Raw genomic sequence first — 25879 nt, forward strand, 5'->3', positions numbered from 1 at the left:
GGACAATACAGTGAGACCCCTGCTCTACCAAGAAAGTCAAAATTTCTTGCGTGCCTGTTGTCCCAGCTACTTGAGAGGCTGAGGTGGAAGGATCACTTGCCAGGAATTAGAGGCTGCAGTGAGCTCTGATTGCACCACTGCACTCCAGCCTGGGTGACAGAGCAAGACCTTTTCTCTAAACAAAACAAAAACGCACAACAAAACCTAGGAATGACTTCTGTCACCCCATTAGAAGCCTTTAGGGGTCCCGTCCCTCTCCAGACTCCTGGACCTGGCCCTGGCCCACCCTGTGGCTTCCATCTCCTCTCCGTGTGAGGCTTTGTGTCCCCACCCAAGTCTCATCTTGAATTGTAATCCCCATAATCCCCATGTGTCAAGGGAGAGACCAGGTGGAGGTAACTGAATCTTGAGGGCGGGGGCCCCCTGTGCTGTTCTCATGACAGTGAGTGAGTTCTCAAGAGATCTGATGGTTTTACAAGGGGTTCCTCCCACTTCACTCCACTTTTCCTTCCTGCCGCCTTGAAAAGAAGGTGTCTTGCTTCCCCTTCGCCTTCTGCCATGATTGTAAGTTTCTTGAGGCCTCTCCAGCCATGCTGAACTATGAGTCAATTAAACCTCTTTCCTTTATAAGTTATCCAATCTCACGTGTTCTTTATTGCAGTATGAAAATAGACTAATACCGCATTGGTCCTCTACTTTGGCCAGAGGAAACATGTTCTCCCCGACTTTTTTTTTTTTGAGATGGAGTTTCACTCTTGTTGCCCAGGCTGGAGTGCAATGGCTCAGTCTTGGCTCACTGCAACCTCTGCCTCCTGGGTTCAAGTGATTCTCCTGCTTCAGCCTCCTGAGTACCTGGAATTACAGGCGCCTGCCACCAAGCCCAGCTAATTTTTTGTATTTTTAGTAGAGATGGAGTTTTACTATGTTGGCCAGGCTTGTCTCAAACTCCTGACCTCGGGTTCTGCCTGCCTTCGCTTCCCAAAGTGCTGGGATTACAGGTGTCAGCCACCGTACCCGACCATAATCTCCCCTTTGAGCCCTTGACTGTGCCTGGGATGCTTTGCCCTCTACCCCTTACCTGCAAAACTGGTTTTCAGCATCTCTAGTAACATTTTCTTTTGGCTGGGCATGGTAGCTCACACCTGTAATCCCAGCACTTTGGGAGTCCCAGGTGGGAGGATCACTTGATCCCAGGAGTTCAAGACCAACCTGGGCAAGATGGCAGACGACTTCCTCTGGGCAAAAACTTTTTAAAAATTAGCTGGGTGTAGGCCTGGCATGGTGGCTCACACCTGTAATCCCAGCACTTTAGGGGGCTGAGGTGGGTGGATCACCTGAGGTCAGGAGTTCAAGACCAGCCTGACCAATATGGTGAAACCCTGTCTCTACTAAAAATACAAAAATTAGCTGGGAGTAGTGTCCTGCAACTGTAGTCCCAGCTACTAGGGAGGCCGAGACAGGAAAATTGTTTGAACCCGGGAGGCAGAGGTTGCAGTGAGCTGAGATCGCGCCACTGCAGTCCAGCCTGGGCGACAGAGTGAGACTCCATCTCAAAAACAAAAACAAAAACAAAACTTTTTGTTTGTTTTGTAGAGACAGGGGTCCCACTGTTACCCAGGCTGGTCTTGAACTCCTGGGCTGAAGCAATTCACCCACCTTTGTGCTGCGAGGTGAGAGGTAACAGCTGTAACCACCCAAAGTGCTGCGATTACAGGCATGAGCCGCCACGCCCAGCCAGTACATTATCTTTCTATGGCTGAGTAATATTCCAGTGTATGACTAGAGAACACTTTATGTATCTCCTCGTCCAGAGGTGGACATTTGGGCTGTCTCCTCCTTTTTGGCGGTTGTGAATTAATGGTTGTGTGCCAGTGCCTGAGAACGTGTTTGCACCTCTTGGGTAAACACTCGGAGTGGAATTGCTGGGCAATAGGAGCTTTTTACCTCCGTTATGCATGGAGTCCTCACGATGACTTCACTAGGGAGGGATTGCCCTCATTTTGGAGACGAGAAAACCGAGGCTCAGAGATGCAGAATTGCATGTGGAGCGCACAGGGCTGGAAGGCAGTGGAGCCTAGATTTCGTTCTAGGCTGGGCCCCATCCTGCTGTGCTCCACCTGCAGCTGATCATGCCCCTTCTGACAAGGTGACTAGTCCCCAGGTCGCCCCTGCATGCCATAGTCTTCCTCATCTTTCTCTCGCCGTAGAGAGGGGCTGGCTAGCCAGGCGCCATATCAGGCTTGAGGCAGCTTTGTGGAGTAGAGACGAATGTGTGGGCTTGGATGGCTGGAAGAGGAAGCGCGTTTGAACCCCAGCAGCGTCTGGAGCATAGACCCGGGAGCAGAGAGCAGGAGACGGGCTAGGGCTGAGGCAGGCTCAGCCAGGTGCGTGGGGTCCCACGTGTCTCAGGGCCCTGCACTGATTGCCTTTTCTATGGAGCCTCTGGACGGTGCCAGGGGGCTGAGGGCAGGGGCAGCTCTGGGAGCCTGCAAGTGTTCCAAGCCTGGGGCAAGCTGACAAACCAGGCATGGCCCCAGCCCAGTCTGAGTGGCTTTTGCATTTCTGTGGGGCAGGAGGCGGGGACAGTGGTGCCTGGGGGCCAATCCTCCGTGATGGTCAGAGGCAGCATCGCAGGAATGAGAGGAGCCATAGCAGCCAGCACAGGCCTCAGGAGAGCCCATTCCTCATGCCCATTCCAGGGCTTTGGGGGCTCAAGGGACCACCAGGGAGCCCCTGAGCAGACACACAGCTGATGGGCGGAGGAAGGGGCTTCGGGGCTGGCGAACGCACACCATGCATCTGGGAAGGAGGCCAGCCCAGGCTGCAGTGAGGCTGTCACCAGCTCCATTCCAGGCTGAGCCTCAGCAATTCTGCTGGCTCAGCGACCCTCTCCCAGGATCGTCCTCAGAGGCCTGACTTCCTGGAGTCCCATGCCTCTGCATCCTCATCCCCCAGCCTGAGCAGCCGCCTGCCCAGCCTCCCCCAACCCCAGGCTTCGGGGACCCCAGGCAGATGTGCACATCTGTTTTCTCATCAGCCCTAGGCTGCAGGCAGAGCTGCTGGCCCATTTCACAGATGAGGCAGCCGAGCATGGGGGACTCATCCAAGGTCACTGGTTGCAGTAACAGATCTGAGGCTTCCCGGCCGCTCCTGGGTTTCAGCCTCACCCAGCAGAAGGCTCTGGTCTCCTCCTGCCACTCTCCACCCCCATGGGGTGAGGAATCTCTGAGGTCCCGAGCAGGAACCCACCTGGAGCTTGGGTCCCCATTCTAGCTCATACTCTGAGCACCTAGGATCCCGGAGTTCCCTGCCCAAACAGACCCGAGCCCACTCCCAGCACCCACACAGCCCTCTGCCCAGTCTGTCCTCCTGAAGGTGGGCTGCAGAGCAGGTGCCCACCCTAGCTCTCAGGAGCAACCATGGAGGTGCCTGTTTGTGGCATGTGGACAGTGCTGGAGCTGAGCAGAGAATAGGCGGAGTTGCTACAAACAGGGGCCAGCTCGTCACCCAAGGAATCTGAGAATTCTCCATTTGAACTTGGGCTTTCCGGTCATGATGAAGGTACAGTTAGGGTAGGAGAATAGAACATACTTTTAACAGGTTACTGGCCTGATTTGCATCATTTAAATGTTTGAATACTTGGTGCATGATCCTCTGTATGGTAAGCACAGGTCAGGGTGGTTTGCCTTAACATGCCAAAACATAAAAATAGTAGTAACTCCAGTAGCTATCTTATTTTTAGTTGTAGTTCTTCCTATGTGCTGTTCACAGTGAGGTACCTTGATACAAAGATGCATAAAACAGTTGCTTCCCAGGCAGAGAGACCCAAGAATATCACAATATCTACAGCAGCCATTTTTGTGAGCACTTACTCAGTCCTGCCCTGAGGTGCTTTGTGGATACCATTGCAATGTATCCTCCACTAACCTAAGGGGAGGCAGCATGCTAAGGGAGGGAAACAGACACTTAGGCAAAGTGGGCCAGGTGTGGTGGCTCACGCCTGTAATCCCAGTGCTTTGGGAGGCTGAGGTGGGAGGACTGCTTGAGGCCAGGAGTTCGAGACCAGCCTAGGTAACATACTGAGACCTCATCTCTACTAAAAAAATCAAAAAAATTAGCCAGCTGCTACTCAGGAGGCTGAGGCAGGAGGATCGCTTGAGCCTGGAAGGTCGGAGGCTGCAGTGGGCTATGATGGCACCACTGCACCCCAGCCTGGGCGACAGAGCAAGACCCTGTCTCAGTAAAAAAGAAAAAAGAAAGACAAAGTGACCAGCTTATGGTCACAAACCAACTAAGAGGGCAAATAGGACACATCGAAAGGTGTGGGTGCACAGCCCAGACTCACAACCTCAAGACTCTGAGACCCCAGGTGAGTCCCTTAGCTTCTTCGAGCCTCAGCTTATTCATCTGTAAAATGGGGACAGTGAGTCCAGTCTCATCTAGGAGGCGACCAGCACAGTGCCTCACCCAGCAGGTACTCAACTGGTTGCTGGAAAGGGCATGAGGAAGGGCCCTAGCATTTGGGGACCCTCCAGGAGCCCAGCACGTGCTGAAAGACCGAGGGCTGCTACCTAAACCTAACAGGAGATCCCACAGAGGGAACTGCCAGCTGCGGACAGGACACCAGGACCCCACTCCCTGTCACCTCTGTCTCTGCCCTCTGACCTCCTCCATCCCTCGACCTGCTCAATGGTCTGGGGCCACAGGGAGTGGGGGCGTCAGGCCACGCCTCATAGGATGGGTGTTACCCTCCCCAAATTCCCCTAACAGTCCTGCCCACTTGGGTGATGAGGGAAATGGAGCCCGAGCCCGGATTCAGACTCCCACTGATCTGCCTCTAGAATGCTGCAGGCCCGATGGGAGGGGGCCTGAGACCCAGGGTGGCCCAAGCCTTCAGGCAGCTCAGAGGGTGACAAGTCGGGGCCTCCAGCACCCATGAAGCCGGACCAGCCTGCCTGGGCTGCAGGCTGGAGAGTGGGCAGGCGTAGGCCGGGGGCAGGTTGGTGCCCGCGGGAGGTTCCAGTCCCGTAGGGGTGGAGATGGAGGCGACCCCCCAGTCGGTGCCGGGAGTGGGGAGTTGAGCTCCCTCCGTGGTGGGGGTGGGGACCACTCCGAGGTCCGGCTTCGGACTGAGGCTGGGGGAAGCTGTGGCGCCCGCATTATTTGCGGAGAGCAGCAGGAGGATGCTTGAGGATTGGGGGTGCGGGTTCCCTGACACCGAATTCATTATTGGGAGATTCCTCTTCACAATCCCTCGACACCTCCCACGGGAACCCCGGGCCAGGAACGCCTGAGAGCCTGGCGGGGCGGCTCCGGGGCCACTGGCGCCTCAGTCTCTCAGTGCCCAGTCCCCGCCCGCCCGCTGCTTCGGAACCCTCCCCCGCGGGTCCCGCAGCCTCTGGAAGCGTCTCCCGGCTCAGCCCCGCGCCGCCGCCGCCGCCGCCGCGTCGGGGCTTCCAGTCCACCCCCGGCGGCCGCGTCCTCAACCGGCTTAGCCGCCCCAGACCGCCCGCGTCCGCAGAGGCCGAGCCTGAGCGCGCGGCGCGCACGTGGGGAGGGGGCGTCCCGGGGCGGGCGAGGGGAGGGCGGAGCCACGGGCCCGGGCGCGCGGCCGGCGCGGGCTGACGGAGGTCGGCGGCCCGGGTGCGGACCCCGGCGTCCGGGAGGCGGCGCCAGGTGCCGCGCCCCCGCCCCGCGCCCGCCACGCGCCCCCGCCCCCGGGCCGCCCCCCGCCCGTGACGCGCTCCCCGCCCCCTCCGCGCCGGTAGCCCGAGCCCGAGCCGGAGCCTGAGGAGGGCGAAGGGGCGGCGGGCGGCGAGGAGGCGGCGGGGGAGGCGGCTTGTGCCGCGGGGCCGCCGCCGCCTCTGAGCCGCGCCGAGCGCACGAGCGCACGAGCGCAGCCGCGTCGCTGCGGCCCCGGCCGCGCCATGGGGAAGGAGCAGGAGCTGGTGCAGGCGGTGAAGGCGGAGGACGTAGGGACCGCGCAGAGGCTGCTGCAGAGGCCGCGGCCCGGGAAGGCCAGTGAGTGCCGGGGGCGCGGGGCGCGGGCGGGAGCCCCAGGGCCCCTCCCCGGCGCAGAACCCCCTACCCCTCCCGGCGCCGGGCGGGGAGGGGACGCTGTCGGGTCCCCGGGGGCGGGGCGGGGCCAGCAGCTCCCAGACCCTCAGTCCGTGCCCCCCACCCGCTGCCCCCAGCACTAGAGATGGGGCGGCCCCGAGCGCCGGCTGTTACCCTGAGCCCCTCAGCGGGCACCTGGCGGCACCCGCCTCCTGGGCCGCGGGCGTTCGCATCCCTCCCTCCCTGCCTCTGTCCCCCTCCCTTCTCAGGCTGCAGGCTGACAGCTGGAGGTCTGTGCTGGGGCCTGCAAAGGGCGAGGCGGATGCCCCCCCCACCACACGCACCGGGCAGACAGGGAGGGGGCCCCTGCGGCGAGGGGCGACCCGGGAGCTGACAGTCCCTGGCAGACCCCCTCCCCGCCCCATGTTTAATAACACGCTTTGCAGGGAAGGTGGGGGCAGGACCACGCTGGGGGTGTGGCTGCCCTGGCATGGCTGGTGGGGGGCCATTTACTGATGGGAGAGCAGAGGCCCAAGGTCGCCCAGCCCAGGGCAGGCTGGACTCCAGGCAGGGCCGGCCTGGGGGCAAGGGCTTGGGGCCCTGCTTAGGCAGGCTCCAGCAGATCCAGGTCTCCAGCTTCCCTGCTGGGAAAAGAGGCCATGAGGGAGTCGGGGACCACCACTTGCCATCCCTAGCTTGCGCTGTGAGGGCCCCGATAAAGGGCTGGGAGCTGGGAGCCCTGATCCCAGCACTCATCCTGGCTCAGCGCGTAGCCTCCCTGGGGGCCGCTGGAGATGGATGGATGGGCGTGTGGACCAGCCGCGTGTGCGGCTGCGCACGTATAGCCGTGTCAGTGTGTCAGGGCACCTGTGTGGGCACAGTTAGGGCTCTGCAGGTCGGCATGTGGGGTCTGGGCGTCCTCCCTCCTCACTCCACCCCCACAGACTGTAAGCCAGGGAGTCCCCCTCCCCTTCCTCCAAGGGGATGCCAAGGACTGGGACTGGCTCCTGGGAGGTGGGAGGACCTAGAGTCCCAGAAGGACAACCGACCCCCGTCCCCCCCTCCCCCCGCCACCCGCTTCACCAGCGGCCCCTGACTGGCTGGCCAGCTCCTGTCCATTGTGTGCAGTAAGAGCAAGGAGGCACCGGTGCCTTGCAGGCTGGCCTGGAGCTGATTTCAGGTCCCAGGGCTCAGCAAGGGAGAGCTTATGGGCAGAAGCAGCCTCAGCTGAGCCTGGAAAGCAGGTGTGGGGATTGAGAGGGAAGGCGAGGTAAAGGCTTCCACCTAGTGGTCGCATGACCTTGGGCACAGACAACTCCAGCTCTGTGGACCTCAGTCTCCTCATCTGTGGGATGGGATGTCAGCCTCACATTGGGGTCCTAAGACCAGTGAGCCTCTGCACTTGAAGCCTAGGCATTCAGTAAGTGCTCAGTAAATGCCAGTGACGACCTCGGCTTTAGGCCAGGCGCAGGAGAAGTGGGGGCTTCAACTCTGGGAGTTCCTCTTCCCTTCTATTGTGGCCATTCTGGAGAGGGGCAGGAGCTCCCACCCTCACCTGGGTCTCTGCCTGTTCTTCCTGGCCTCTGGGATAGGAGAGACACCTGCCCTGGCCCCGTCGGTGCTTTCTGACTCACAGGGGCGGGTGTAATAAATCAGAGGAGAAATCCCTCCATGAATTAGCTCGGTCGTCATGGCAACACTGGCCTGCTTTGGAGTAAGATGTATTTTGATTCAGCAAAGTACAGCTGAGTTTGGGCCACGAGGTGGGGGGTGTCCAGCAGTGTCCTCCACGGCCCCCTGAGCCCAGGGCTGTCGCCATGAACCTTGCTTCCAGGGTCCCCTCTAGGCGCCCGGCCCCTTCCCTCCATCCCCCAGCTCCAGAGTCACCCCAGGCTCAGCCAGCCCCCCAGTCACCCCACCCTGAAGGGAGCCTCCTGTGCCCACACACGCACTTAGCAGCTGTCCTTGAGGGGAAGACGAACCTGCTCTGGGGGAGATGCCAGGGCAGGGGCTGGCCTTCTGCTGGCTGGGAGGGGTCCACTCTTCCCTCTGACCCAGACCCCATCCATAGATGCCCCTTGTCCATGGAGGCAGGCGTGAGAATGCCCTGGAGGACGCCCCTGAGCACCAAGGGCCAGTGCCCGCCACCCTCACCTTGGCTTACTAATGGCTCCCTTCAGCCTGGGGTATGGATCGGACCCCAGAGGTGGGGATAGGCTCAGGACAGCAGTGAGAGGGCTGGTCGTGGCTAAGGGTTTTTGTTGTTGTTGTTGTTTTGTTTTTTTGAGACAAAGTCTTGCTCTGTCACCCAGGCTGGAGTGCAGTGGCTCGATCTCGGCTCACTGCAAACTCCATCTCCCTGGTTCAAGCGATTCTTCTGCCTCAGCTTCCGAGTAGCTGGGACTACAGAGTGCGCACCACCATGCCTGGCTAATTTTTATATTTTTATTAGAGACAGAGTTTCACTGTATTGCCTAGACTGGTCTCAAACTCCTGACCTCGTAATCTGCCTGCCTCGTTCTCCCAGAGTGCTGGGATTACAGACGTGAGCCACTGCACCTGGCCTGGGGTAAAGGTTTTACTGTCATAGAGTTACAGGGCTTAGGGACCTCGTGGAGAGGGAGGGGGCTCCTGGACTTTCATGCTGGCCCTAGCGCCCTCCAGCCACGTTCTGCTCCTGCTTCATCCAGAGAACCTGTTTTCAGGTGAAATGGCTCCCAGCCCCAGGCCCTTCTCAGTTCTGGAAACTTCTTTCCCCCAAAGGAATTGGGGTTAGCATGTCCCAAGACCTCAAGCTGCCCCCATCCAATTTCAGCTATTTTCCCTCTTGAGGAGACCATGGGTGGGGAGAGGGATGAGATGGCTTTAGTCATGTACCCTTCCTCACGTGGGGGTGGTCCCCTTCCTGAGGGAGACTCCCCTCCCCCACCAGCATCTGTCACTTTCTGGGCTTTGACCTCCAGCCCCTCTGAGATTTCAGCCCGTGCAGGTGTGGTGTGGCTGAGTGAGAAGGTGGGTTCCACACTGAGCTCTCTGGCTGCCTTAGCTGGGGAAGGGAGGACAGGGCCAGGCTTGGGCAGTCCTGGGGACATGCTGAGGACTGGCTGCCCTGGAGCAAAAGAGCCGGGGCCAGCATTCCAGGGGGAGAACCTCCTGAGTGTGGCCCTGGCAGGGATGCCTGGGACAGTGACATCTGCACTCCCTTCAGCTAATGGGCAAGAGACAATGGCAGCCCTGCAACCTAATTCCCAGGTCCTCATGCAAAATGAAAACGCAGGACCCTTTGCTCAACAAATAAGAATTTCAGGCCTGGCGCGGTAGCTCATGCTTTTAATCCCAGCACTTTGGAAGGCCGAGGCAGGCGGATCACCTGAGGTCAGGAGTTTGAGACCAGCCTGACCAACTTGGAGAAATCCTGTCTCTACTCAAAATACACAATTAGCTGGGTGTGGTGGCGCATGCCTGTAATCCCAGCTACTTGGGAGGCTAAGGCGGGAGAATCGTTTGAACCCGGAAGGTGGAAGTTGCGGTGAGTCGAGATTGCGCCATTGCACTCCAGTGTGGGCAAAAAGAGTAAAACTCTGTCTCTAAAAAAAAAAAAAAAAAAAAAAATAGAAAGACTTGCAAGATGGTGACAGGGGAGCATCCCCAGGCATGGGGGCCCTTCTGAGCCAAGCACAGGCCACACACCCATGAAGCCACCGAGGTGGCAGGCAGCATGTGGGGGACGAGGAGATCAGTCCAGTCCCCAGCTAACTGAGTACCTTGTCTGCACAGGGCACCGTTTTAGCCACCGAGGATTCTGCAGTGAGCAGAACAGATGATGGCCCTTGTCCCTTGTTGCTTGTAGCTGAGTGATGGAGACGGGTAAAAGCAAGAGCAGAAGGAGGTTGACACGTCAGGTGGTGATGAGGGCCAGTCTCAAGCACAGTAACTGCGGGGCGGGCAGGGTTCCCTTCAGATGGGCAGAGCATGCTGAGTGAGTGACCTGTGGGTAAAGACCTGAAAAACGTCAGGGAGGCCGTGGGGGTAACTAGGGTAGAGGAGTCCGCACATGCGCGTAGGGTGAGGGAGGCCGTGGGGGGGTAACTAGGAAAGAGGAACCGCACATGCGCACAGGATGAGGGAGGCTGCACATGCGCACAGGGTGAGAGAGGCCGTGGGGAAAACTAGCCATGAGGAGCTGCACAGGCACACGGGGTGAGGGAGGCCGTGGGGATAACTAGAGAGAAGGAGCGGCACATGCGCACAAGGTGAGGAGGGCCGTGGGAATAACTAGGAAGAGGAGCCGCGCATGCGCATAGGGCACGTGCAAAGGCCCTGCCACAGGGCGGCCTGTAGATTAGAGGGAAGTCTGGAGGCCTATGTAGCTGCAGCAGGAGTGATGAAAGTAATGGGAGCTAAGAGCAAAACAGCAGCCCCTCACACACGGCCATTGACCAATCTCAGCCTCCCCTTCTGGCATGGTCACTGTTCAGTCTCAGCCTCCCCTCCCAGTGAGACAGGTGCTGCCAGGGAGGGGGTCTTCAGGAGAGGGGTGGGAGGATCTGACTCATGTTCTCACTCCTTTTTTTTTTTTTTTTTTTTTTTCCTCGAGATAGAGTCTGGCTCTACTGTCCAGGCTGGAGTGCAGTGGCATGATGTCAGCTCACTGCAACCTCCTCCCAGGTTCAAGCGATTATCCTGCCACAGCCTCCTGAGTAGCTGGGACTACAGGCACGTGCCACCACGCCCTGCTAATTTTTTAAATTTTTACTAGAGACAGGTTTCACCATGTTGGTCAGGCTGGTCTCGAACTCCTGACCTCGTGATCCATCCACCTCGGCCTCCCAAAGTGCTGGGATTACAGGCATGAACCTGCCTGGCCTCTTTTTTTTTTTTTTTTTTTGAGACAGGATCTTGCTCTGTTGCCCAGGCTGGAATGCAGTGGTGCAGTCATGGCTCACTGCAGCCTCAACCTCTCCGACTCAAGTGATCCTCCCACCTCAGCCTCCCAAGTAGTGGGGACAACAGGCACACGTCTCCATGCCTGACTAATTTTGTTTCTTTTATTTTTTGTAGAAACAAAGTCTTTCTATATTGGTCAGGCTGGTCTTGAACTCCTGACCGCAAGTGATCCTCCTGCCTCAGCCTCCTAAAGTGCTGAGATTACAGGCATGAGCCACCGCACAGAGCCTGACTCATGTTTGCCCAGGGAAACATGCAGTGGGTGTGGAGGTTAGACCAAAGGATGCAGGAGGATCTTAGTGACACCAGTGAAGAGGGGATGGGACCAATACTGCCAGAGATGTCGGCCTGGACCAGGGCAGTGACAGTGACCATGGGGAGATGGGCTAGGGTTTCAAGTGTGCTCTGGGGGGTGTCTGGGAGGCAGAGCTGATGGACAAGCTACAGGTGCACAGGAAAGGCCCCAGGGCTTGCTCCAAGGTTTTGGCCTGGGCCATGGTCAGGAAGGATGGCATTGTCACTAACCAAGAGGGACACCAGTGCCAGCAGTGTCTGAACAGAGGAGGAGGGGCCGGCGAGGCTGGAGACCCCTTTGCTTGCCAGGAGAAACCCCTGGCTGGAGAGAGGTGGGAGTGGGATTCTTGTACGGCTAATATTAGTAATTGCCACACACCAAGACCTGACTTGTGCCAGGCCCTGCACGCTTTATGTCTGGAAATGCTCTCACGCCTCCGGGAGGCCCTGTTAGCACCCACTGCTCCAGCTCAGGGAAGGCGCCAGCAACCAAGGCCACAGGCTGGTGAGTGGCAGAGCAGAGATTTGAATTCATAGTTGTCTGGCTCCCTTGTTCAGCCTTGTGGATCATCAGGGGACCCACACTCTGCGTCCAGTGGCTGAGACCGAGGCCAGGGCAGCCGAGGCTGCTGTGGCTCCCTGTGCAAGCCCTGCAGCCAGCCCTGTGCCTCGACTCCCTCAACTCCCCTGCCCTCAGCACCCGCCCCCCATCCTGGGCCTGGACAAAGGGGCCTCTGTCCTGCCAGCTCCCCTCTCAGAGTGACTGACCCACAAATGGGTTATGTAACCACGGCCCAGATAGGCGGGGGTTTGGCCCGTCTGCTTGGACTGGAGCCCACTGGGAGGTCACTGGTGGGCTTCCCTCCTCTGGTAGCTGGCTGGGAGAGATCAGGTTGGGGGCGCCCAGGAGGACGCTGGGGCCCTGAAGGGAGGGTGTGGGCCCCTCTGGCCTCAGGTGCTCCTAGCCTCGCCGGGGAGGAGGCGGCTGTTCTCGTGAGGTCGCTCAGAGGTGCCAGCCCACTCGCCCGCCTCCCCCTTCTGCTCATCTACACTGGCTGTGGCCCAGGGCTGGCAGTGGGGGTGCTGCATGGTGGAGACGCAGATCCTCCCCCAGAGATACCCCCATTTCCGGGTGTTCCAGCCTCCCTGGCCACCCCCGGCCCCATCTGGATCCTTCTGAGAGACAGATTGGGCCGGCTCTCTCCCTCCCACCATTGGCAGGTGCTCAGCCAGCGTCCCGAGGGAGGGGTGCGCGTGCACACGTGTGTGCCTGTGTGGGTGCACGGCCTTGCCTACTGTCCCCAGGTGGGAACAAGGACCCCAGGCCAGAGTCCTTAGTACTGTGAACCCCCACATCTCAGGGCAATGGGACACTAAGGCCCAAGTGGCTGGCACCTGGGTGTGGGGCCGAGCTGAAGGTGTGAGTGCGGGAGTGGACGAGTGTCTGAAGACTGAGAGCCCAGCAGAGTTGTGCCTGCCAGGGAGATGGCTGGCACCCTCTCCCTGCCCTCGGGCTGCCTGGAGCGGCTGGCACAGCCTCCCCTCACCAAGTCTCCTTCCATCCCCAGAGCTCCTGGGCTCCACCAAGAAGATCAATGTCAACTTCCAGGACCCGGATGGGTGAGTTCTGAGCCGGACAGTGCCTGCCTGCATGGGAGGGTGGCTCCTGGGGAGGGATGGGTGCTGGGGCCTCTGCTCTATGCATCCTCTGCCTGTGCCAGCTTCTCGGCTCTGCACCACGCGGCCCTGAATGGCAACACGGAATTGATCAGCCTGCTGCTGGAGGCCCAGGCCGCTGTGGACATCAAGGACAACAAAGGCAAGACTGGCCAAGGGCCTCTGGCGGGGATGCGGCAGAGGCAGTGGGGGGGCTCCCCAGGGCCTGCGTGGATCCTTGGCTGAGTTCTCAGCCCAGGGTTTCAGTCTAAGTTCAGGCATGTCCTTGTGGGATCAGGGTCCTGGAGGCCAGGAGTGGGCTTGGGGTCAGTGGTCAGGTCCCAGCATTCCCCCACTCCCCCAGTATTGGGCTTGGGGTCAGGGGTCAGCTCCCACCATCACCCACTCCCCAGCATTGGGCTTGGGGTCAGAGGTCAGCTCCCAGTGCCCCCGACTCCTCAGCGTTGAGCTTCGGGTCAGAGGTCAGCTCCCAGCATCCCCCACCCGCCAGCGCTGGGCTTGGGGTTGGGGGTCAGCTCCCACCACCCTCTATCCCCCAGGGTTGGTCTTGTGGTCAGTGGTCAGCTCCCAGCACCCCCACCCCCCAGCACTGGGTTTAGGGTCAGGGTTCAGCTCCCAGCATCCCCTACCAGGGGTGGACCTGGGGTCAGGGGTCAGCTCCCAGTACTTTCCCACCCCCAGGGTGGGCTTGGGGTCAGGGGCTGGCTCCCAGCATCCCCTCACCCACCAGGCATGCGGCCGCTGCACTATGCAGCCTGGCAGGGTCGGAAGGAGCCCATGAAGCTGGTGCTGAAGGCAGGCTCTGCTGTGAACATCCCGTCCGATGAGGGCCACATCCCCCTGCACCTGGCAGCCCAGCACGGTCACTATGATGTGGTAAGCCTGAGTGGGGGCAGAGGCGGGGGCAGCACAGCCTGAGGATGCCTGGGGCTGAGGATGCCCAGGGTAAGGATGCCTGGGCTGAAAATGCCTGGGGCTGAGGATGCCCAAGCTAAGGATGCCTGGGGCTGAGGATGCCCGGGTTCAGGATGCCCAGGATGAGGATGCCCGGGGCTGAGAATGCCTGGGCTGAGGATGCCCGGGGCTGAGGATGCCCGGGCTGAGGATGCCCAGGGCTAAGGGTGTGCAGGGCTGAGGATTCACAGGCTGAGGATGCGAGGGCCTGACTGCACCCTTGACCTCCAGTCTGAGATGCTGCTGCAGCACCAGTCCAACCCGTGCATGGTAGACAACTCGGGGAAGACACCCCTGGACCTGGCCTGCGAGTTCGGCCGTGTTGGGGTAAGTCCTCCACAGAGCCCCGTGGGGTGGAGCTGGGGAGCCCCACACCAGGGCCCTTCTACCCTGACCCCTCCTTCAAGGTGGTCCAGCTGCTCCTCAGCAGTAACATGTGTGCGGCGCTGCTGGAGCCCCGGCCGGGGGACGCCACTGACCCCAATGGCACCAGCCCTCTGCACCTCGCAGCTAAGAACGGCCACATCGACATCATCAGGTAGAGCCGGTGGCAGGGAGGGCCTCCGCCTCAGGGTCCCTGGAGTTCAGCAGCAGCCTGGGGCTCAGGGCAGCGGCTTCTGGCTTGGGGATAGGGCAGGAATATGCAGGGTCCCACGTCCATGGTCAAGCCTCTGGCATGGCCTCCAGCACCCATGTACAGGATGAACTAGAGGGGCTGGGGAGGGGGCTTCCGCTTGCTCTTTCCCGGCCCTGCCGCCCCTGGGTGCACTCGAGGTGCTGAACTTCTCTGAGCCTCAGTTTCCCATCCATAAAGTGGGGCTCACAGCAGCGCCTACACTAGCATCAAACAAGATAGCAGCTGAGAAGTCTTAGCGCCTGGAGGGCCCTTCAACAGCACTCACTGTGGGCTGGGCACGGTGGCTCACACTTGTAATCCCAGCACTTTAAGACCAGCCTAGGCAACAACATGTCAAGATCCTATCACTACAAAACACAGAAAAATTAGCTGGTTGTGGTGGCACACACCTGTAGACCCAGCCCCTTGGGAAGCTGAGGCAGGAGAATCGTTTGAGCCCATGAGGCTGAGGCTGCAGTGAGTGCATTGCACCACTGCACTCCAGCCTAGGTGACAGAGAGACCCCGCTTCTAATATATATATATATTTTTTTGAGACAGAATCTCGCTGTCACCAGGCTGGAGTGCAGTGGTGTGCTCTCAGCTCACTGTAACCTCTGGCTCCTGGGTTCAAGCAATTCTCCTGCCTCAGCCTCCTGAGTAGCTGGATTACAGGTATGCACCACCACGCCCAGCTAATTTTCATATTTTCAGTAGACATGGGGTTTCACCATGTTGGCCAGGATGGTCTCGATCTCCTGACCTCGTGATCCACCCACCTCAACCTCCCAAAGTGCTGGGATTATAGGTGTGAGCCACTGTGCCCGGCTTCATCTCTACTTTCTTAAAAAGTGGGCTGAGTGCAGTGGTTCAAAATGTCTGCAATTCCAGCATTTTGAGAGGCCGATGCAGGAGGCTTGCTTGAGCCCAGGAGTTAGAGACCAGCCTGGGCAACATAGCAAGACCTGGTCTTTACAAAAAATAAAAGCAAAACAAAAAAAAGAGCTGGGAACAGTTGCACATGCCTGTAATCCCAGATATTCTGGAGGCAGAGGCAGGAGTATTGCTTGAGGCCAGGAGTTTGAGGCTGCAGTAAGCCATGATTGCATCACTGCACTCCAGCCTGGGTGACAGAGACCCTGTCTTAGAAAAAACAGGCCAGACACAGTGGCTCACGCCTATAATCCTAGCACTTTGGGAGGCTGAGGAGGTTGGATCAGGAGGTCAGAAGTTCAAGACCAGTCTGGCCAACATAATGAAACCCCATCTTTACTAAAAATACAAAAAATTGGCCGGGCGCGGTGGCTCAAGCCTGTAATCCCAGCACTTTGGGAGGCCGAGGCGGGTGGATCACGAGGTCAAGAGATCGAGACCATCCTGGTCAACATGGTGAAACCCCGTCTCTACTAATACAAAAAATTAGCTGGGCACGGTGGCGCGTGTCTGTAATCCCAGCTACTCAGGAGGCTGAGGCAGGAGAATTGCCTGAACCCAGGAGGCGGAGATTGCGGTGAGCCGAGATCGCGCCATTGCGCTCCAGCCTGGGTATCAAGAGCGAAACTCCGTCTCAAAAAAAAAAAAAAAAAAAAATACAAAAAATTAGCTGCGTATGGTGGCAGGCACCTGTGATCCCAGCTACTTTGGAGGCTGAGGCTGGAGAATCGCTTGAACCCGGGAGGCGGAGGTTGCAGTGAGCTGAGATCACACCATCACACTCTAGCCTGGGTGAGAAGAGCCAAAAATCCTGTCTCAAAAAAAAAAGAAAGAAAAGAGAAAAGAAAAAGCGCTCAGCACTCAGTGTATGTCAGAGACACGAGGCAGGGCTGGATAGTCCTCAGCCCCCTAGCAGGCCGCCGGGGCACCTGGAAATGGAGGCCTGGTTTGGGGGTGCTGGGGCTGGCTTCCTGCTAGAAAGCTCCGCCTGTCCACTTCGCCTTCCTGCCAGGCTCCTCCTCCAAGCTGGCATCGACATTAACCGCCAGACCAAGTCCGGCACTGCCTTGCACGAGGCTGCGCTCTGTGGGAAGACGGAGGTGGTGCGGCTGTTGCTGGATGTGAGTCTGGGGGCCAGGGGCGCTGGGCCCGGTGGGCTGTGTGGGCTCCTGACAGGGCCTCACGTCTCACGTGTGCAGAGCGGGATCAATGCCCACGTGAGGAACACCTACAGCCAGACAGCCCTGGACATCGTGCACCAGTTCACCACGTCCCAGGCCAGCAGGGAGATCAAGCAGCTATTGCGAGGTGGGCCCGGGCAGGGCAGAGGAGCAGGGGCTGGGGCCGGAGCTGGGCCAGATCAGTCTGCAGGACTTGGGGGGCCCCCTCCTGTATCCCCAGAGGCCTCGGCGGCCCTGCAGGTCCGGGCGACCAAGGATTATTGCAACAATTACGACCTGACCAGCCTCAACGTGAAGGCGGGGGACATCATCACTGTGAGCATGACCCCAGGGGCCGTCTCGGCAGGGAGGGTGTGGGACCTGGGCATGTGTACCTCAGAACACCCTCCCGCTGCAACTGGGGGGGCCCTGCGCAGGAGGCACTGAGAAAGGGGGCATCTCCCTGAGCGCTCCTCACCTTACTGGCCAGGTCCTCGAGCAGCATCCGGATGGCCGATGGAAGGGCTGTATCCATGACAACCGGACGGGCAATGACCGGGTGGGCTACTTCCCGTCCTCCCTGGGCGAGGCCATTGTCAAGCGAGCAGGCAAGTCCCACCCTGCCCTGGAGGGGCAGGCAGGAACCCAGCATTCTGGGCTTGGGGGCTGGAAGCGGCGAGTGTGCTGAAGGCGTGGGAGTCTAGCAGGGCTGGGGTTCTGGACGCTGCAGTGGGGTTGAGTGGGGAGCATCTGGGTGCCCCAGTGGCCATCTCTTGATCCATTCCCACACTTGTTCCTTCATGTGTTCCGCCAAGCCCCGTGTGCTGCCACGTTCTGATTCTGAACTGGCCACCAGGGCAGATGGAGACCCAGCTCCCAGGGATCTTGCCCTGGGGTGGGAAAGGGCAGGGACAGCAAAGTAAACATGGAGGAACATTTACCAACCAGTGACCCAGGGCATGGGTAGGGCCTGCTTGAGATGGGCAGTCAGAGAAGGCCAGAGAATGCCCTGAGAGGTGAGTGGGTTCCAAGTGGCAGGAGCTGTGTGTCGAAAGGGGACGGGGACGGGTGCAGTGGCTCACACCTGTAATCCCAGCACCTTGGGAGGCTGCGGCGGGAGACATTTTGAGCCCAGGAGTTTGAGATCAGCCTGGGCAACAGAGTGAGATTCTTTTTTTTTTTTTAAATTATTTTGTGTGTGTGTGTGTGTATATATATATATATATATATATATTTTTTTTTTTTTTTTTTTTTTTTTGAGACAGAGTTTCGCTCTTGTTATCCAGGCTGGAGTGCAATGGCGCGATCTCGGCTCACCGCAACCTCCACTTCCTGGGTTCAGGCAATTCTCCTGCCTCAGCCTCCTGAGTAGCTGGGATTACAGGCATGCGCCACCATGCCCAGCTAATTTTTTGTATTTTTGTAGAGACAGGGTTTCACCATGTTGACCAGGATGGTCTCGCTCTCTTGACCTCGTGATCCACCCGTCTCGGCCTCCCAAAGTGCTAGGATTACAGGCGTGAGCCACCGCGCCCGGCCCTATATATATATTTTTTATAAGACAGGGTTTCACCATGTTGGTCAGGCTGGTCTTGAACTCCCGACCTCAGGTGATCCACCCGCCTTGGCCTCCCAGAGTGCTGGGATTACAGGCGTGAGCCACCGCGCCCGGCCCAACAGAGTGAGATTCTATCTCTACAAAAAATAAAATTAGCCAAAGGTGGTGGCGTGTGCCAGTAGCCCCAGGGACTTGGGAGGCTGGGGTGGGAGGATTGTTTGAGCTTGGGAAGTGGAGGCTTCAGTGAGCCAAGATTGGGCCTGCCTGAGTAACAGAGCTAGATCCTGTCTCAAAACAATAATAATGACAAAAAGGCACTCAAGTGTCTGCTCTTGGTGAGGAAAAAAGAAAAAACCAAGGCGCTGAGGCAGGCAAGAGCTTGGCACATCTGAGGAACGGGAGGCCGAGGAGAGGGACCAGGCCAGGGACCCAGGCTGTGAAGCCCCACGTGGCGGCTCCGAGGGACCAGTTTATTTCTAATGGAGGACACAAAGGTTGACAGGCAGGGCCAGCCCCCGCCATGGCCATCTAGCTCCTGAGTGGGAGGCTTGGCTCCAGCTTGTGCGGGGGCTTCTTGCCTGTCCCCCGGTCCCCAGCACAGAGACGTTCACACTGTCCAGCAGTCCCCGGCCCGCCTGCCTGCAGGACCCCAGGGCCACTGGCAGGATGCCTAGGCTGGGCTGCTTCTGCCTCTCTCCTGCTCTAAATGTCTAGGGTGGGAGGGATCTTCCGAGGGCTTCTGAGCTCCCTGGGGACAACAGTGGGCAGAGAGGCCCCCCCGGTGTGGCCGCTTGGCCTCTGCCCCGCCTCCCCTCTGTCAGCAGCCACCCACACTAGCCTAGGACTCAGGAGGCTGTGCTCGGCCCACAGGTCCCCGAGCAGGCACTGAACCAAGCCTGCCCCAGGGAGGCAGCTCATCGGGACCCTCCGCACCCCCAGAGGAGATCTGGGTGCTGAGGAAGCCTTTTGCAGGTAGGCCGGGTCCCCGAAGGGCAGAGGTGGCAGGACTTCCACAAGGCACCACCGTGGGGCCAGGCAGGGGCCAGCACCGGCCTCATCCTGCCCCCTCGCGCTGGCAGGTGGGGAACGAAGCGGCAGTGTGAGCGGTGTGGCTGGCGGCCGGGGCAGCGGGGGCCATGCCCTGCACGCGGGCTCCGAGGGTGTCAAGGTAGGTGGGGTGGTGGCCGGGGCTAGGGTGACCAAGCTGGGAGCGGGCGGGCAAGCCGGTGTTTCTGGGTTGCAGCTCCTGGCAACGGTGCTTTCCCAGAAGTCCGTCTCCGAGTCCAGCACGGGGGACAGCCCCATCAAGCCTCCGGAAGGCTCCACAGGTAAGAGAAAGGATGCTGCCTCACAGCCTGGCAGGGAAGCAGCCTGACAGCCCTTGTCCCCCACCCACTCTCATCCCCAGGTTCGGCCCGGTCCCAGCCTCCAGTGGCCCACGCTGGACAGGTCTATGGGGAGCAGCCGCCCAAGAAGCTGGAGCCGGCATCGGAGGGCAAGGTACAGGGCTTGGGGGGCTCCCAGCATGGGCTCCGGGGAGAGGCGGTCAGGCCGATGGGCACCAACACGGCTTGCCTGGCCTGGCTGCGGCAGGGTTGGGGGCATTGCCAGGCCAGACCCTTTCCTCTGTCTGTGTGTGTCGTGTGTGTGTCCGCCCGCGTGTACAGGTGTTGTCGTCGTGCAGGCTGTGTGTGTGGGCCAACCTGTGCCTCCGTGTGCGCATGTGTGTGTGTGCAGGGTATGTGTGTGATGGTGTGGCTGCGAGCTGCGCACAAGTGTCTGTGTACAGGTGGAGGGCTGGGTATGAGACGGTGCGGTGTGTACATGGACACGGTGCATGGTGTGTGAGTGCACCCGTGTGTGGGGGAGGCGTAAGCTGCTGGCTGAGTCCTGCACGGTGGAGGCAAGGCGCCCCTACCTGTGGCCACAGAGCCCACCTTCCGGTCCAGCCCCAGGCCCCTTTCCCAGAGTCCCCTCCTATGGGGCCACACCACCTGCCTCTCCCAGATGGCACGGGGCGTCCCTGGTGCAGGAGCAGGGGACAGTCAGGGAGGCGTGTGGCGGACAGCAGCAGCCCCCACCCCGGTGGAGATCCAAGACGAAGGCAGAAGGGTGGAGGATGCTCCAGGAGGTGCCTCGGGGACCGCGGACTGAGGATCATTCACGGGCCAGGCTTGCCAGGGCCTGCTGCAGATGGAGCAGCGGACGGCGGACTCAGCGGCTGCATGGCTCGCCGGCCAAGCAGAGAAGGAGGCGCTGCGGTGGCAAGGCACGGCCGGGTGGACGAGCTGCAGCGGGTGCCTTGTGTCTTCCAGAGCGCCGAGGCCGTGGGCCAGTGGCTCACCGCGTTCCAGCTGCAGCTCTACGCCCCCAACTTCATCAGTGCCGGCTACGACCTGCCCACCATCAGCCGCATGACCCCCGAGGTGAGCTTTCCACACACTGCCAGTGCCAGCTACATCCCACGGACGGGTCCAGCCCCCAGCTGACAAGCCTTCCCTCTGCTTAGGACCTCACGGCCATTGGTGTCACCAAGCCGGGCCACCGGAAGAAGATTGCAGCAGAGATTAGCGGCTTAAGCATCCCCGACTGGCTGCCTGAGCACAAACCCGTAAGGCCACCCGCACCCCAGGGGCTGGGCCCAGGACGGGCAGACAGAGAGCCTGCCTCCCTGGCCACAGCCCCCACCTGCCCTCAGGGGCTTGAGGGAGAGGAACATGGAGGATGTCCTGCAAGCAGGGAGCCTCCTGGGCGGCCCCTGTTCTGTCACTGGGGCAGGGGCAAGGTGATGCTGTCCAGGGGCCATTGGAGCTAAGGGACCCTGAAGTCAGGAGAGTCCCCTCCCCATGTCCATGCTGTCACCAGCAGTCCCTCCACATGCAGACTGTCACACAGGGACCCCACAGCCACCGTGCCTCCAAGCATTGCCGCTCACATGCAGACTGCAGGGGGCCATGCTTATGGTCTGTGCTCACATGCACCCAGGCACGTGCCGGCCCACAGAACACCCTGCAGGCGTCCACCAGCTGCCTTCGTGCACACATGCCCCACTGCACGGGTGGCCCTCACCAACAGCCGACACCCTCGTTTCCGGTGATACCTGCACACGTCATGGCGGGTGTGGTCATTAGTGGACGTGCGCGTGCGGTGGGATGGGTTCTGGGCCTGCAGAAGGTGGGCCCAGGTCTAGCCCAACCTGAAGTGGACTCTCTGGGCCTCACACCGAGCTCTGGGTTCCCAGTGGGAGAGGTGATCAGTGGCTGTCAAAAGCTACCCGGCAGGCGGGTCTGCACTCACCCTACCTTGCCCCACTCAGTTGGTGGCTCAGTGGTCCTCCTGGGGGTCACGTCCTGGTCCCACGGGCTTTGCCGTGCACCTGGGGTGGCTGAGTGTGCCAAGAGCAGGTGCATGAGTGAATTCCAGCTGGGAGTATGGATGCCTGGACGCCGCTCGGAGAGTGATCGGGTGTTTGTCGGTGCAGACTGCTATGCGTGTTGACGTGTGTGTGTTGTGGCTGTGCATCTGATGCGGGTGGGAAAACAGTGAGAAGTCAGCGTGTGACGTGGGATGGGGTGCTGGTTCCCGTGTGTGGCTGGGAGCGCAGTGTGCAGTGCGTGTGTGTGTTCCTGTACCAGGTGTGGCCCTGTGCGTCTGTGTCCACGACTCTGGGGTGTGTCTCCTCATGATGCTGTGCCCGTGGCTGCCTGGCCAGGTGGGAAAGTGCCTTCTTCCACCCCACCCTGACAGGGGTGTCCTGTGGATGCAGTCAGTCGTGTGTGTGTAGTCGGCCATGTGTGCGTGCACGTGTGTTCGCTGTGTGGCACGCAACGCCTGGTGTCTGAGCCGAGGCTCTGCCTACATTTCTGGTGCCAACGCCTTGGGCTATCCGTTCGTCCTTCTGTCTGTTTGTGCCCCAGGGGCCCAGTGTCCCCTCCTCTTCCAGCTCCAAGTAGGTGGGCAGGGTGCAGGCAGCCAGCCCAGGTGGCCCCTGTCTGTCTCTGCTTCATAGGCTAACCTGGCCGTGTGGCTGTCCATGATCGGCCTGGCCCAGTACTACAAGGTGCTGGTGGACAATGGCTACGAGAACATCGATTTCATCACTGACATCACCTGGGAGGACCTGCAGGAGATCGGCATTACCAAGCTGGGTGAGGCCCCAGCCCAGACCATAGCCCCAGTGCAGCCGCAGCCCCAGCCCCAGCCCCAGCCCCCTACCCCAGCCGCCAGCCCCCTGCCCCAGCCCCAGCCTTAGCCCCAGCCCCTGTCCCAGCCCCCTGCCGCAGCCCCAGCCCCAGCCTTAGCCCCAGCCCCTGCCCCCAGGCCCCTGCCCCAGCCCCAGCCCCCAGCCCCAGGCCCAGCCCCAGCCCCCAGCCCCTGCCCTAGCCCCCTGCCCCAGGCCCAGCCCCAGACCAAGCCCCAGCCTCAAGCTCAGCCCCAGCCGCAGCCCCCAGCTGAGCCCGTAGCCCAGCCCCTCCTCCTCCACCTCCTGGTCCACCTGACCTGTCCCCTGTGCCCCACTCAGGACACCAGAAGAAGCTGATGCTGGCTGTTAGGAAGCTGGCAGAACTGCAGAAGGCTGAATACGCCAAGTATGAGGGGGGCCCCCTGCGCCGGAAGGCACCCCAGTCACTTGAAGTGATGGCCATTGAGTCGCCACCCCCCACCTGAGCCCACACCGGCCGACTGCCAGTCCCCTAAGATGACCACCTTCCAGGACAGCGAGCTCAGTGACGAGCTGCAGGCTGCCATGACTGGCCCGGCTGAGGTGGGGACCACCGCCGACAAGCCCTCCAGCCACCTGCCACCTACCCCAAGGGCCACCACACGGCAGGAGCCCAGCCTGGGTGGCCGGGCACGGCACATGAGCAGCTCACAGGAGCTGCTGGGCGACGGGCCCCCTGGGCCCAGCAGTCCCATGTCTCGAAGCCAGGAGTACCTGCTGGATGAGGGCCCGGCCCCCGGCACTCCATCCAAGGAGGCCCGGCCAGGCCGTCATGGTCACAGCGTCAAGAGGGCCAGCGTGCCCCCTGTGCCTGGCAAGCCCCGGCAGGTCCTCCCACCAGGTACCAGCCACTTCACGCCCCCTCAGACGCCCACCAAAACCCGGCCAGGCTCTCCTCAGGCCCCTGGAGGACCTCATGGTCCAGCCCCAGCTACGGCCAAGGTGAAGCCCACCCCACAGCTGCTGCCACCAACAGAGCGCCCCATGTCACCCCGCTCCCTGCCTCAGTCGCCCACACACCGTGGCTTTGCCTATGTGCTGCCCCAGCCTGTGGAGGGCGAGGCGGGGCAGGCTGCCCCGGGGCCTGCGCCCCAACCTGTGCCGACGGCTGTGCCCACACTGTGCCTGCCCCCCGAAGCCGACGCGGAGCCGGGGCGGCCCAAGAAGCGAGCCCACAGTCTGAATCGCTATGCGGCCTCCGACAGCGAGCCTGAGCGGGACGAGCTGCTGGTGCCTGCTGCTGCAGGCCCCTATGCCACAGTCCAGCGGCGTGTGGGCCGCAGCCACTCGGTGAGGGCGCCCGCGGGCGCCGACAAGAACGTCAACCGCAGCCAGTCCTTTGCGGTGCGCCCTCGAAAGAAGGGGCCCCCGCCGCCCCCGCCCAAGCGCTCCAGCTCGGCCCTGGCCAGTGCCAACCTGGTGGATGAGCCAGTGCCAGACGCCGAGCCTGAGGACGGCCTGCTGGGGGTCCGGGCACAGTGCCGGCGGGCCAGTGATCTGGCTGGCAGTGTGGACACAGGCAGTGCCGGCAGCGTGAAGAGCATCGCAGCCATGCTGGAGCTATCCTCCATTGGGGGTGGGGGCCGGGCTGCCCGCAGACCTCCTGAGGGCCACCCCACTCCCCACCCTGCCAGCCCAGAGCCGGGCCGGGTGGCCACGGTACTGGCCTCAGTGAAGCACAAAGAGGCCATTGGGCCTGGTGGGGAGGTGGTGAACCGGCGCCGCACACTCAGCGGACCAGTCACCGGACTTCTGGCCACTGCCCGCCGGGGGCCTGGGGAGTCGGCAGACCCAGGCCCCTTTGTGGAGGATGGCACTGGCCGGCAGCGGCCTCGGGGTCCCTCCAAGGGTGAAGCGGGTGTCGAGGGCCCGCCCTTGGCCAGGGTGGAGGCCAGCGCTACACTCAAGAGGCGCATCCGGGCCAAGCAGAACCAGCAGGAGAACGTCAAGTTCATCCTGACTGAGTCTGACACGGTCAAGCGCCGGCCCAAAGCTAAGGAGCGGGAGGCCGGGCCTGAGCCACCACCGCCACTGTCAGTGTACCAGAATGGCACTGGCACCGTGCGCCGCCGACCAGCCTCAGAGCAGGCTGGGCCTCCGGAGCTGCCCCCACCGCCCCCGCCTGCCGAACCCCCGCCCACTGACCTGGTGCACCTACCCCCACTGCCCCCGCCTGAGGGCGAAGCCCGGAAGCCGGCCAAGCCGCCTGTCTCTCCCAAGCCCGTTCTGACGCAGCCCGTGCCCAAGATCCAGGGCTCACCCACACCCACCTCCAAGAAGGTGCCGCTGCCAGGCCCTGGCAGCCCAGGTAGGCGTATGCGACCAGCCAGGGTGGGGTGAGGGGGCGGCAGGACCCTGTTCCACCTCCCTACTCGGTGGTCTGGAGGGGGTTTTCCTTTTCCTGGAGTTGATGGTGGGGTGGGAGTGTGTCCAGGGCTAGGGGCAAGCTGAGCAGGGTCCTTCCTGGTCCGCGAGCAGGCCGTGGGAGGCCAGGGCAGGGGGCGCGGTGGCGGGGCTTGTGCCCACCCGGTGCCAGCATGGTCCTCCCCGCAGAGGTGAAGCGCGCCCACGGCACGCCGCCGCCCGTGTCTCCCAAGCCGCCGCCGCCACCCACAGCGCCCAAGCCCGCCAAGGCAGCAGCGGGGTTGCCTTCGGGCAGCGCCGGCCCTTCGCCCGCGCCCTCGCCCGCGCGTCAGTCACCCGCCGCCCTCGCCAAGCCGCCCAGCACGCCGCCCTCGCTGGCTGCCAGCCCCGCCAAGCCCCCGTCCCCCAGCGCGCCCGCGCTGCACGTGCCCGCCAAGCCCCCGCGCGCCGCCGCCGCAGCTGCCGCTGCGCCCCCTGCCGCGCCAGAAGGCGCCTCTCCTGGCGACAGCGCCCGGCAGAAGCTGGAGGAGACGAGCGCTTGCCTGGCTGCGGCGCTGCAGGCAGTGGAGGAAAAGATCCGGCAGGAGGACGAGCAGGGTCCGCGGTAGGTGTGGGGCGGGACCTGGCGGGCGGGGCGGGGCTAGCCGAGATGGGCGTGGCATGGGCGTGGCCCTCCCCGCCCGCTCACGCCCCGCGCGCCGCACCCCGCAGCGCCTCGGCGGCGGCAAAGAGCACCGGCAGCATCCTGGACGACATCGGCAGCATGTTCGATGACCTGGCCGACCAGCTGGACGCCATGCTGGAGTGAGCGCCGCCTCGCCGGGCCCGTCCGCGCCGCCCGGGCCCTTCCCGCACACTGACCTATACCTCAGGATGGGCGCGTCTGGGCGCGGCGCGAACGGCTGGGCAGGGCCCCGCACAAGCACAACTCCGGCCCCTGGTCCCGGGCCGGGGCGCCCACCGAGGACTGCCTGGCCGGGGGTTCCAAGGGCTCTGGGCAGATCCTGCGCCCGCGGGACCGCCCCACCTGTTGCTTCCCGTGCAATACCTGCTGGGCCTCCTGCCCATGCGGGAGGGGAGGGCGCCTCGGGACCAGGG

General features: G+C 61.5%; 1 protein-coding gene across 1 annotated transcript; it reads left to right on the top strand.

Moving 5' to 3' along the window:
* The first annotated feature begins 5927 nt into the window (after positions 1–5927).
* CASKIN1 (CASK interacting protein 1) lies at positions 5928–25589 on the top strand. Its single transcript, XM_064362339.1, is given in 21 exon segments — positions 5928–6021; positions 12867–12918; positions 13020–13117; positions 13706–13851; positions 14161–14256; positions 14337–14467; positions 16490–16598; positions 16677–16785; positions 16879–16973; positions 17128–17245; positions 19066–19167; positions 19275–19363; positions 19439–19523; positions 19604–19695; positions 20511–20621; positions 20705–20806; positions 22205–22343; positions 22718–22851; positions 22853–24725; positions 24971–25385; positions 25493–25589. Coding segments are annotated over 21 exon segments (4287 nt in total).
* Positions 25590–25879: the final 290 nt, after the last annotated feature.

This window comes from Aotus nancymaae, unplaced genomic scaffold (assembly GCF_030222135.1).
Source record: "Aotus nancymaae isolate 86718 unplaced genomic scaffold, 86718_ANA_hifiasm-v0.15.2.pri h1tg000049l, whole genome shotgun sequence".
In the NCBI taxonomy this organism is placed as follows: Eukaryota; Metazoa; Chordata; class Mammalia; order Primates; family Aotidae; genus Aotus; species Aotus nancymaae.